This window comes from Vollenhovia emeryi, unplaced genomic scaffold (assembly GCF_000949405.1).
Source record: "Vollenhovia emeryi isolate VEMERY1.0 unplaced genomic scaffold, V.emery_V1.0 DF939303.1, whole genome shotgun sequence".
Taxonomy (NCBI): Eukaryota; Metazoa; Arthropoda; class Insecta; order Hymenoptera; family Formicidae; genus Vollenhovia; species Vollenhovia emeryi.
Genome location: NW_011967063.1, coordinates 140078 through 152437, shown reverse-complemented (window position 1 = coordinate 152437; position 12360 = coordinate 140078). Strand labels below are relative to the sequence as shown.

Here is a 12360-nt window from a genome sequence, read left to right as displayed (position 1 = left end):
TACGGACCCGGCCACGACGTTGCCAGACGCGACGACCGCGAGGTGATTGCCGCGATTCGGGATCACTTCGGAGACGTTTCTCGACTACTTCTGTCCTCATTGTCGAACGAAAGAGCGATATTCGCGTCACTTACCTTCTAAATGTTCAAAATTCACACTTTCTTAAGGTTTACGTCCACGGTCGGTCCAAGTTCTAGTTTTGAGAGATGCGTAGCCAATCAACTTGCAGCTATTCCGTTAAAGCTGCAGGTTGCTCGGCTACACGTTTCACGGAACTAGAGCTTGGACCAAGTCCTAGCATCGTGGACGCAGGCCTTTATATACGGTCTAACTGATACAATCTACTATCAATAACTTCTCGTGAAAATGGTCTTCAAATGTTTGACAGATATGAGAAGCGTTTGAGCGCTGCCTCAGAAAGCCACGTGGGGAGAAGCTGCCGATTGCGTCGACATTGTCTAGAATTTTGAATGAAAGATTTTGGTAGATAGATGTGGGACTTCGAGCTTTTATCGGTAGACATCCATTTAAGGGTACTTCGATATCGTTCAAAACATCTTCACCGAAGATTATGCAAGCAGGGCGTGGTTTCCGGAAGTACATCCAAATTTCGGTTTGAAAAATTCGTTGCGGGCGTCTTCGTATCCTATCCTTTTCGGCGTTTGTCTCATTCGCGTCTCGAATTATAGTTTTCTCGCGCCGGCTCCGGAGACCGGCAACGTCGCTGTGTTTCGCGCTTGCACGTGTTGCACTCCGACACGGTAGACGGTACAACGTACCCGAGAGACCTCCTCCCCGTCCTCTCCCTATCATATTTTTTTGCCTCACTCCGACTCGCGCAGCCCACTTGGGGTACAATGTTGCTTGCGAAAGGGGCAAACACCGTCTCGCGAAGCCGACGCAACGTGAGCGGAGCGCGCGTGCAACCCGCAATTCTACACGCGGCAACTCGAATTTCCACGGGTCTTTGCCGTCTCGCGCGACAAAGCCGCTCTCACGCGAAACGTGCGAGCTGAAAAAAGAAAATAAAGCGCGACTCGCGTCAACGCGCTTGAAAATCGACGACGCGTGACGCGAATGCAGCACAGCCGCGGACTAATTAAATGTACGAGAGCATCGAGGCGAGAAAGGGAGGTCCTCGCGGCAACGAAAAGTGTCGTCTGACAAATTAAGGTAAACGTCCGAAATAGCCGGACGTGTAACAATGCTGTGATTTTGCATCATTTTTATAAATTCTCGTGGCTTTTAAGAATCCAAGTGTATAAGCAGTTGAAAACTGAGGTATAAAAGCTCATTATTGACGCACAAGAGGCGTTTAATCAATTTTAATTACTAATACAAATTTTGGAGCACACAAATGAACCACTATCTAGACATATTCAAAGTTACAAGCATTTTTATAACAGTTTTACTTCGTTTATTATTTCAATAAAACTGCGTTTATAAGACGAGAACACTAAGATAAAAGAAAAATGATTTTAACAAGTCAGACTTGCATAGCGCAAAAACGTACGCATAAGGAAATAAACCAGTCAATTTTCTTGCGCACGTTTTGTCCAAACGTGACGGGTTTTTTACCTTAGTTTCTTTTTGGAAAAACTAACACGGGAAAAAATGCTGTTAAATTAACAAAAATGAAGTCGCTTGAATTAAACGTTAACGTCACGGGCTGCCACAAGCATAAATAATTCGCTCAGTTGTATTTGCTATGGATTTTAATTTTAAGCATTGAACAAAAAATTCAGATCATCAAGACAGCTATCTGTGTTTCGTTCATTAATATTGACGTTGCTTCAACTATTTTATTTCAACTACACTGATCTTGTTGATACAACATAATTTTTGTATAATATAATTACGCGGAAGAGGCGATGTTCTATTTAATTAGAACGCGAGGACGCACCGCGAGTAGAAAAAGTTTTACGCGAAATGACCAGCGACTTGACCTTGAGTGGATTGTCCTGTGATTGTTGTAAATTGATACGCGCGTGCAACTAAGCGTATTTTGTTGCATTTTGAAACGGGAGAGAACGAGAGAGCGCCACGGCTGATAGGTCGCGTAGTTTATTGATCATGAATTCGAGCTTGTGTTTAGACGCCAGTGTCGCGACGCCGTAACGTGAGAATCGTGCGCCGTAACAGGCCGAGGAGGTAACAGCCGTACCAAATCGTTAAACGGCCTCGTGCCGTGTTTAATTTTTAGCTAAACGTCATAACAAAACGAATATCTTTCGACTGGCACTTTGTGTCGAGCTCTGATTCGAGAAATCGCGGGGTCGTGTCGCGGGGATTTTTAAATTGCCCCTCCACGCGCGCGTTCTCTTGTTACAGAATTTTCCAGGCGCGATCCCGCTACCGATTTCTCAATAGGATACGCCGCGATTTGGACGGTAACGACGTATTAAAAGGTTGATACCAAAGAAATGTGCCTTGCGATATAGATTTTCGGCAGTGAGAAATAATAATGCGAGAGAGATCCAGGTTCAAAATTTTAACAAGCAAGAGCGTCAGTATTTTCTTGACTATACCTAGCATTTTTAATAGTATAGAAAATTTATTGCAAAAAATATTACTTCAGCCAGGGTTTGAATCTGGACCTCCCTACACTCTAGGCGGGCGTCTCACCAATTCGACCACAGAACTTTTTGTCTTTATAGTCTCACTGAGGATGACCGGAAAATGGACCGAAATGTTTGAAGATTAACTAATAAACTGATTAAGAAGTTCCACATTGGAAAATTTCGCTCGAATAACTGCGGTTGGCTCGCATTGGCCCTTTCCCACCATACTTAAGTTTCCTTAGTTAAAAATCTGCCAGTCGGGTCGTCTAATAATTTTCTCATTCGTTGACAAAAGTTTCGAAAAGGTCCGCGTTGCAGTCTATTCCCTCTTTCGGTCCTCGCAGATTTCACGGACGATCGCTGCTCGTCGACGAAAGTTCCGGGCGACAATTAGCGTAACGAGGAGGCCGCTGCTTTCTTCTACTCCCCGCGGGAAATTCTAGCAACCCTACGTTCGAGGGTGAAGCTCCGCACTCGAGGGAGGAAGTCGCGCTAGCGACTATCCCCGAGACAGGCGCGTGAACTCGTAACGAACGCACGTGTAAAGCTCTTGTCAGACGGTACGGTATTCAATTATCTTATCGTACCGCTTGCGCGCGCACGCGTCTTTTTCTCTGTGTAGATTCTCCAGTGAAAATATCATATTTTATGTAGTTAACGCACACAACTATATATTTTATATGTTAATTAATTCAGAAAGACATCTGATTTGCACAGGCTTTTCAAATACCCGGTAAAGAACCGAGCTGTTGCAAAAAATATTTCTTTCTGTACGAACTACGCGGAAAAAAAGATGATGTATCAACAACATCAGTGTAATTGAAATAAAATTGTTGAAACAACATCAGTATTAATAAATGAAAAACATCAGATTGTTGTCTTAACAATCTTGATATTTAGTTCAATGCTTAAAATTGAATTCCATAGCAAATACAATTGAGTGAATTATTTATGTTTGTGGCAGTCCGTGACGTTAACGTTTAATTCAAGCAACTACATTTTGCCTATTCAACAGCATTTTTTTTCCATGTAGATTCTTTCTTAAACTCTTCCGAAAACTATAATGCCAGACTTCATCAGATAATTAATGTAATGGAAAAATAAAACGAATTAGAAAACTATACTGCGTGACAAGGGCTTAATATGCATGTTAGAACGGCAAAGAAATGGGAGAGGGAAGCATGGTACGTTGGTAGGGCGAAAGCCCTACCCCATTGTAGCGAAACAGGGAGAATATAAGCAGCGGAGCAACCCCCTTGAATCGAATGGGAAAGGCCCTTGTCCCTTCATACGGACGCGCAGCCCGCCCTTAAACAGCCCTAAACTAAGTCAATTTAGTTTTGACATCAAGTGTGACTGATCGTCCAAGCGTCCAGAATCGTCCTTTAAAATGGCCACCCAGCGTATGGCGCGGCGGCACGGCGCGTTACGATGCAGGAAGAATAACAAATGCGCGACTCGCAATCCTTTGACGGCGTTTATAAAATATTTTCCTGACTAAGGAAATATTGAATATAAGGCAAAACGCAGTGTCTTGGAAGAGTTTCTCTGTCTCTCCATCTCCTTCTCGCTTTTAATTATAATTTTTTCTCTCGGACAATCAATTTGTAGTCGACTATTTTTAATCAAAATTTAAATATTTGGATTTTTTAAATTATAATTCTGTTGAAGTAGAAATGATAGATTCTGCCCTTCTTCCACAGATCTTCATACCTCTATCTATAATTTCACTATGAATTTTACATTGATTCGAAAATATCTGGATATTATATGAATTTTTTATTAACACAAAAACATTTTTACTATACATATATTTCTGTGTATGCGTTTGATTATTTAATATATACATAAAACAGTTCAATGCATCGATTTCACAATTCTGAGCCATACACTGAGAAAAATTTTCATCGGATAAACCAATTGAATAGCGTTCTCGATGATTAATTTCTCCGATTAAATTATGAATATATCCAACGAAATTTATCCGATGAAATGCAGTTGCCGATGAAACTTGATTGAAAAACCGATCACACTTTTCATCGAATACACAATTTAATCGGATATATCCATTTGTTATTGGATTATCCGATTATATTTAATCGGACATTTTTCTCAGTGTACAATTTCCAAGATGGCATTTTCTTTTATCACCGGAAAACACTCTTAATCAGATAGAGCGGGGTGATATTTTCAAGATCAAGCCTTAATATCGTTAGCCAGGACACTTCTATTTCAGAAGACAACAATTAATATCCATCCAGCAATAATCGATCTTCGTTGTTTTCGCACCGTTCGAAAAAACTCGCGTGCAATTGTAGGTACGCGCGAGCGGCATATTATGCTTTGCAAAGGACGAACGCGTGACATCATTCGCGGCGGTGTGTACGTGCCCAAGTGGAAAACATCCGCGGCACCAATTATCCATTTTTGCACGGAATTATCGCTGGCGACCGAGATAAAGCTGTCCGGCTCGCGCTGTATACAAATCACTCGCGACAATTGCACGCAAATTAGTCGCGGATAAGTCCAGGGAATTCGTGAACGCCGTCACGTCCGGAATTTCGATCTTACCGATCTTATCGCGTGCGCGCGTTTAAAGCCGTGTGCTCGTTTCTCTCCCGCCCCTATCTGTATTTTAGAAAAATATTAATAATAAATCCAGCAGTTTCTTGTGAGTAGTTTTCCGAGAATTCCTGTGATCACGCACTCATGCTGCACTGAAAAGAAAATTTTTGCTACCGTAGCTAATTGCATTAACTACACATTTCTAAACCGCAGCAAACGGTTTGCTGTGCACAGTAGCAAAATATTAGCTGTCCATATTTTACAACTAAAGTTTAGTTGCCACGTGCAGTTTTTAGCTACGGTAGCTACGTTTCTTTCCGCGTAATTCCTGAGAATAACCGATCGTGTAGTTGGCGCGGAAATAAACGCGTTATTTTTTAATTACTGGGAAATATTAAGGAATATGCATTGGGTAACGATTACATGTACGCTTCTTTTCGTTGAGAAAGAGATGACCCGCGCATATGAGAGTCAACGAACAGAACACGACGAGGGTCAACGGGTTGAGCGCGAAACGTCGCGACGAAATATTGCGGGGCCACGCAGGAGCGTGACATCGCGGGAAGAAATCCTTCGAAAGGACACGCGGTGCGTATGAACGCCGTCACGCCCTTACGGCGAAGGGAATGAACGCAGAAAACGCAAAAAGGCCGTCCGTGATGCCCGTGACGTCAACGAATCACCAAGGCACAAGTCGGGTCAGCTGGCCGAAAGCCAAGCTGTAAAATAATGGCGCGTTAGTCCCGGTCCTAATCGCCAGATCGACGTGCCTTAAATTACGGCCTAATAACGTTTGTAATAAACGCGACTGGAATCGCATGCATCCCGCGCGTCGGCATTTTTTAGCCCCGTCTGATCTCCCGATATTCGATACGCGGCTCTGCTCGCGACGTTATCACTCCTGGCTATAACATCCGTGAAATCTCGGTTCAAGCGAATGCTTTATTAATTGATTCTGCGCCAGCGCGACTTTTTCTTCGAATCAGTAATGCGTAAAGACGCTTATTATTGCTGAGCGGATTCTCCAAGAATTTAGACGCTCCTATATTTACGAAAGAATGTGAATCGCAAGTAGTTAATTTACAGTAAAAAGAATTGTTAGACGACATTACTCTGGGGAAGAAAAAGACAGCAACCCATTTTGGGGCCCACAATTAGTAATCGAATTATTTGGATTGTTCTTAACACTCTAATCTTTTACGAATTTTATCCCGCGTAACTAAAAAGCACAGTTAAAAAGCTATTCTATTTCTCAAAATTTAAAGTAATATTAATCAATTTTCTCAATTAGTTCTGTCGATGTTCAGTAACGCAAAGATAATTTTCACTTAAGAGGCACTAACCGAAATGTTAAGTTGCTTGACTACGAGAAAAACGGTCAAAATGTTTTCCAGAGTAGAATGTTACGAACAATTCAAATAATTCGATCACTAATTTATTATCAAATTCCTTGAAAAGGACCAATCCGTGTGGTCGAAACGTCGGAATCAAACAAATAAACCATCTGCCAGCCTAACGTCGTTTAACAGCTCTTTTTACTGCTCCCATATTTGTCCTCCAGATCATCTTTATCAAATTGTTGCAATAATATATTTCCCGGAATTTTGTATTAAATTGCCTCCCAGACGAGAATCTCGTCTCTTGCCTAAAGCAAAATGAACGGGGATAAGATTACGCATACCCAATTCACAAGAGATCTTTTTTCTCTAATCGTATCTTTAAAAGTTATCGACGTGGACGGTGTCGTTGGCGGAAAACGCGCCTCAATTTTTCACAAAATCCTGTTTAGTTTATCGTCTTATTTACGAAACGCGCCTATTGTTCGGACACCGATCCTATAACGACTTCTGGCTAAAGTAATTTTCCCTTCGCGGAATCGGCGCAGGTTCGCTCGCCGTTTCTTCTTTTTCTCCCCCCTCCCCCCCCCCTCTCTCTCTCTCTCTCTCTCTCTCTCTCTCTCTCTCGCGCTCTCTGTCTCGCTTTGTTCCGCGTGCGCCATCGCCATCGCGTTGATGTATCACGCGGGGTGAGAGGGCGAAAGCGTGGAGGTGATAATAAGCCGTAAAGACTGTGAGACGCATCGGGAATGCGTGAAGTATTTACTCCCCTTATATGCTCCGACGGACCGAATGATCCGACCGGGACCGAGGCGCGGGCCCAATCGCCCCGCGGCCGGTCCATAATTCAGCGACGTTATGGCAAAAGAAGATGTCACTCGCGCGCGAGCCGCATTACGGGAGTGTCATTCGATCCTCGGTTAACTGACTCGGGCCATTGCGCGCAACAGCGTACGTCGTTGCGTATACATTATGCGAATTTGTGATTCTGCCCCCTTTCCATTTCCCATACTTCGCCCGATAATTTCATACACTGAGAAAAATGTCCGATTAAATATAATCGGATAATCCAATTGCATAATAACAAACGGATATATCCACTTAAGTTGTATATCCGATGAAAAATATGATCGGTTTTTCCATCAAATTTCATCGGTAACTGCATTTCATCGGATAAATTTCCCCGGATGCATCCATAATTTAATAGGAAAACGTAATCGGAAAAATTAACCATCGGAAACACTATTTAATAGGCTTATCCGATGAAAATTTTTCTCGGCGTATGAATAATTTTAATAACAGTCACGCGCGAGATCTTATTACAACAGCGGCTTGTCATAAGGTGCGCTGTGAAAACGCGGAAACGCATTTCAGAAATTTAATATTGAATTTCACAAGAGGCTCATCAGCGATTTTATCGTGCATTGCCGCGTGTCTTTGTCCGCCACTTGATCCGAGTGAAAACTTATCGAGCGTTCAAATCACCGGCATTGCGCGTGCATATCGTTGCGTTGTCAGTGGCACGTAAACCGTTCGTGATCGTTCTACGCAAGAAAAAAGAGAAAAAAAATTACGCTGAGCTAAGAAATACGACGGAGGGGGTACGAGGGGCGGAAGGTGAGAAAGAGCGCAATATTCATCGCGCGTCGGCTCGCGGCAAAGTAACGCGAAATAGAATTTATTGGCGTAGGCGAGGGAGTGCCGGTGAGTTTTTGAAGTCCCCCGGGACTTTGTTGCCTTCGCCATTCGACTCACCATAAACCACGACTCGTCTCGTGAACGTTGCAGAACGGGGCAGCGAGCGAGAGGAGTAGACGTGCGCGCAGACTCCGTTTCGGAGCCCTAAGAATCCTGAGCGGCTTGCGAGAGAATGCAAGACAGCTCGCCCGGCACTGAGAAGGTATCAATTACCCCATTATTTAAGAGATTCATTATGAAAAGAGGAAATTATGGAGTGAGAAGCGAGCCAGTTAAGGAGCGAGTGTTTGTTTTAGGCGCCTACAGTCTTTGCAAAAATATTACAGCGTACCTCTCGCGATCAATAATCGCGAATGCGTTGCTTTTGACAATGTTTTTTTATAAGCAGCAAATCCTAATGGTTGCCAATTATTGCCAATTAATATCCTGTAACTTGTCATATCTATTTTTATAATTACATATTTTAATGTAATGATTGAATATACTTGACATAATATTTATAGATATTAATTTTTTTAAATAATTTTCTCATTCTTTTAAAAATATACATAATCTCCTCTCTATCTAGAATAAACAGAATAATATTTTGTACGTACAATATGATAAACGTTTGTTTAAAAAAAAACCATATTCTTTCTTATATATATTTTGGACTTCAAATGGTTAAACAGTTGCAATACGCGTCGCGCTTTGTGTAAATGAGCGAGCTGTTACAGTTTGTTAATTAATCGAGCGGACGTGTGCATTTAAGCGATCGTTGCCGGAAAAACTTTCGTAAGCAACGACGCAAGGTCGGCCCGTGTTCCTTACGAGGAAAGTCTTAAGGCGGGCGTGAACAGCGGCAGCCTTGGACGTCGGTACGATAACAGGGATCTGTTATGCTGACGTGTGCATCTTCTGCGGTAATCAAACTTGTGGAACTCAGGAGGTTCGGCGCGAGTCGCGAAATTAAAGTACCGCGGCGTGCGAACTCGTGCGCGCGATTGTATTTCGGGAAACGATGGCGTTGCTCGTGTTTATCACACTTTGAGCACGTGCACGTGATTATTTTTTTCCGTGACGCTACCATGAACGGCCATCGTGATGCTCCATCGTGATAAGGAAGATTTTAACTTCCAAACAAAATTTCAAAGAAAGGAGCCGCGGATCAAGGACGTATCGACCTGAGGTTAAATTTAAAGAAGAAAAGGAGGCGAAAGAAAGTTCGATGAGAGAGGAAGCTGTTTTGTTCTGCGTATTGGAATTGAAAATATGTGAAATTATTTCTCCCAGAACGCTTTTTGTCGCCACAGGACAATTCGTTTCATCGTTCGTCATCGGAAAAGTCATCGTGTTACTCTCCTCGCCGAGTGACGTTTCACTCGAACGTTATCCGAGCTAAGTTAAAATTTCAACGAAATGTCGCGATTATATGACAGCCACGGGATAATGCTTTCTTTCGCGAGGTGGAACGATGACGAAAGCGCGCGCGAAACAACCTGATGGAATTTGCAAGCCTCACGTGGCAAAGTGCCATAAGCACCGACCCGGGGGTTGACTGCCGTGGCGACCCACGATACTCTTTTTATTATTCCGCCGAGAGAGCTCCCTCGGCCGCTCGGTGGGTTCTTTTATTTCGCGATTTCTCTCTCATTTCGCTGAACCGACCCGCCGACACACGGGCCGAACTTGGACCCGGTCGCTCTGCCAATTTGGCGGGATTATTGGAAGTCGCCGATCGTCCCGGGAAGAGTAACGCAAGAATCGCCGATAAGCGACGCGATAGCTACGACTATTAACACTCCCGGCAATGCCGTCGCGCCACCAATTTCTCTATTCTCTCGTATTTTCTTTTTAATATCAATCTCTTAAAAAAAAACTGCCGCTCGAATCGCGCGGTCTCAGACACCGGGGAACAACGGGAAAAGAAATGTATCTCTTGCGTGTCTAATTGTCGAGATGCCAGGACACCGCTCCGTCCGTGAACGATAAAGTCCCTTATCCGCAACTAATTTTTAACGTAACGAAATATCTCGCGAACGCCTGCCATATGTCACGCGAGCGTGAAATTCGCGCGAAGTGCGAAAAAAAGGTAGAATTGGGACTCACCTTTCATGACGCCGGCGGTGTAATTGCGCTGAACGTTTTATTTAGATCCAGAGCGTTGGCCACGCACGGTGGCGCAATGCATAATCACCCGTGGGCGCGAGACTTTCTCGTGGCCGAGCGGTCCGTATCATGGCCCAATCGTCGCGGGGAGGATGGTTCGGGTCAGGGCGCGCGAGAGGAGCGATGCAACTTAAGGTTGTCTTAAGCAAAACTAAACTTCGGTCTCGCCTCCACGACATCCTGGTATCGCGTATCCCCCCACCACCGGCTTCTTTTCAGTCATGTGGGATTTACGCATACGGGGATTAGTTCTCACACCCGGGGCGGTACCCGTTTAAAAGACGAGCGCATCGGTGTCACCGTTGCGCGTACGCCGCGTGCGTCACGCCCGCACGTCTAGAACCAAGACACAATTCAGCGATTTCCCCGCCAGGCAATTGGTGCCAAGAAATATTAATAAAAAGAACAAAAGGTCCCGTGCCGAAGAATGAAACCTTCATTATGTATTTAAATTGGTGGAGGGGGGGGGGGGGAGAGAAGACCAATGCGAGCCAGACACAGGTATTCGTGCGAAAATGTCCAATATGGAACTTTTTATTGAATTTATAAATTAATCATCAAACGTTTCGACCCATTTTCGGGTCATCCTCAGTGAGACTATGCAGACACAAGTTTGTTCGGCGCTTAAATACGAAACTGTCATTGTTCACATGCGTCTGCAAATGGTAAAAGCCATAGAGAGAGAGAGAGAGAGAGAGAGAAATATAAATTTGACACGCTGAAACTGAAAGAGGACAATCACGATGCAGTAAACAACTAACCTTCATTATGTATATTTGCAGCCCGACTGGAAATTGACCTGATAGGGACCTGGCTGGGTATTCTTAATGCCTTACAAGGTTAACCTGCTTAGGTCTTTATTACTTATTGTAGCCCTATCGAGCTACAATAGCATGACCAAAAACAAAGTTTATTCAAGTAATCTGGTCAGGTCTTGATGAGAATTTTGTACACATGCCTCGTCGGAAAATATTATAGTATTTACAAACGCAGAATGTCATAGGATTACACGAGCAGGTCCCGCAGGATCAGGACATGCAGTCTTGCCCTACCAAAAGTTTGGTAGGGTTATATAAGCAGGTCTTGGTGAGGACTTTGTACACATGTCTCGTCGGAAAATATTACAGTATTTACAAAGCAGAATTTCGTAGGATTCTACGAGCTTATAGGATTATACGCGCTTGAGTGAGAAAAGATTTTCCACGTTAAAAATGGAAATTTTGAAAGACAGGCTTTCTTAAAGAGAAATTACTCGCTGGTCCAAGGCATTCGGTGCTGGGATGTGATGCAAAAGGAAGCGCAAAGTTTAGATAACTGCTGTTAATTTAGAGGAGAGGCGATTTTTAGATTCGATAGGAAAATTTCCCGCATCACCGTCCACCGGAGTCAGCTAAGCGAGCTAAGATGACACAACAATCTTCGCTCGCCGTGCTTAAGATATCGCCTGAGTCATTACACGATATGCTGATTCGTAGACTTCGCGGGTTTATCAAATCACAAATGCACTTCGCTCATCTGAGCACGGGTGTAGAGTCCTTTAAATTGTTATTATATACTCGTGTTTCACCAATCGTATTTTCAATATACATATATCGCGTATCATATGTTACACTGCGGATCGAGGTATCGCGTCAGCGATACAATGAAACGTCGATCGTCGAGCTCGAAAACGATGAAATTATTTTCACAACGGCATTATAATTTTCTATCGTCAATATTGCGAGGCTGCTAGACGAAAAATTTAGTTATACTCTTATTTAATTATCATAGATCAATGTGAACTTCCATTATATCGATGACATATTAATTCGTTTACCTTAAAGTTTACTCACAAATAGATTTAATATCGCCAGTAATTTAAAACCAGTCATATGTAGTTTTTTAAAACGACCTACACTGGCCAGTGTTTTTATTTTAAGGGGTTACATCTATCAAACGTTTCTTAAAATAGACCTTTTTTCGGGAATTTTTTTTCCCATGAAGCAATAAAACAATCAAAATGCAGTATAAAGGGTTCATTATACATATAATAAGGTGTACAAAAAAATTTG

At 43.1% G+C, this 12360-nt stretch overlaps 1 protein-coding gene across 2 annotated transcripts in view; it reads right to left on the bottom strand.

The window, feature by feature from the left end:
- LOC105558948 (single-minded homolog 2) overlaps positions 1–12360 on the bottom strand; it is a 50005-nt gene that overhangs the window by 26714 nt on the left and 10931 nt on the right. Inside the window, exon 1 of one of the 2 annotated variants that reach the window (XM_012006915.1) lies at positions 10250–10450. The exons of the other annotated variant lie outside the window; for it this stretch is intronic. Within the exon in view, the coding sequence (XP_011862305.1) occupies positions 10250–10256 (7 nt within the window). The 5' untranslated portion in view covers positions 10257–10450. Of the gene's footprint in view, positions 1–10249; positions 10451–12360 lie in introns of those variants that run through there. 2 annotated transcript variants of the gene reach the window in all.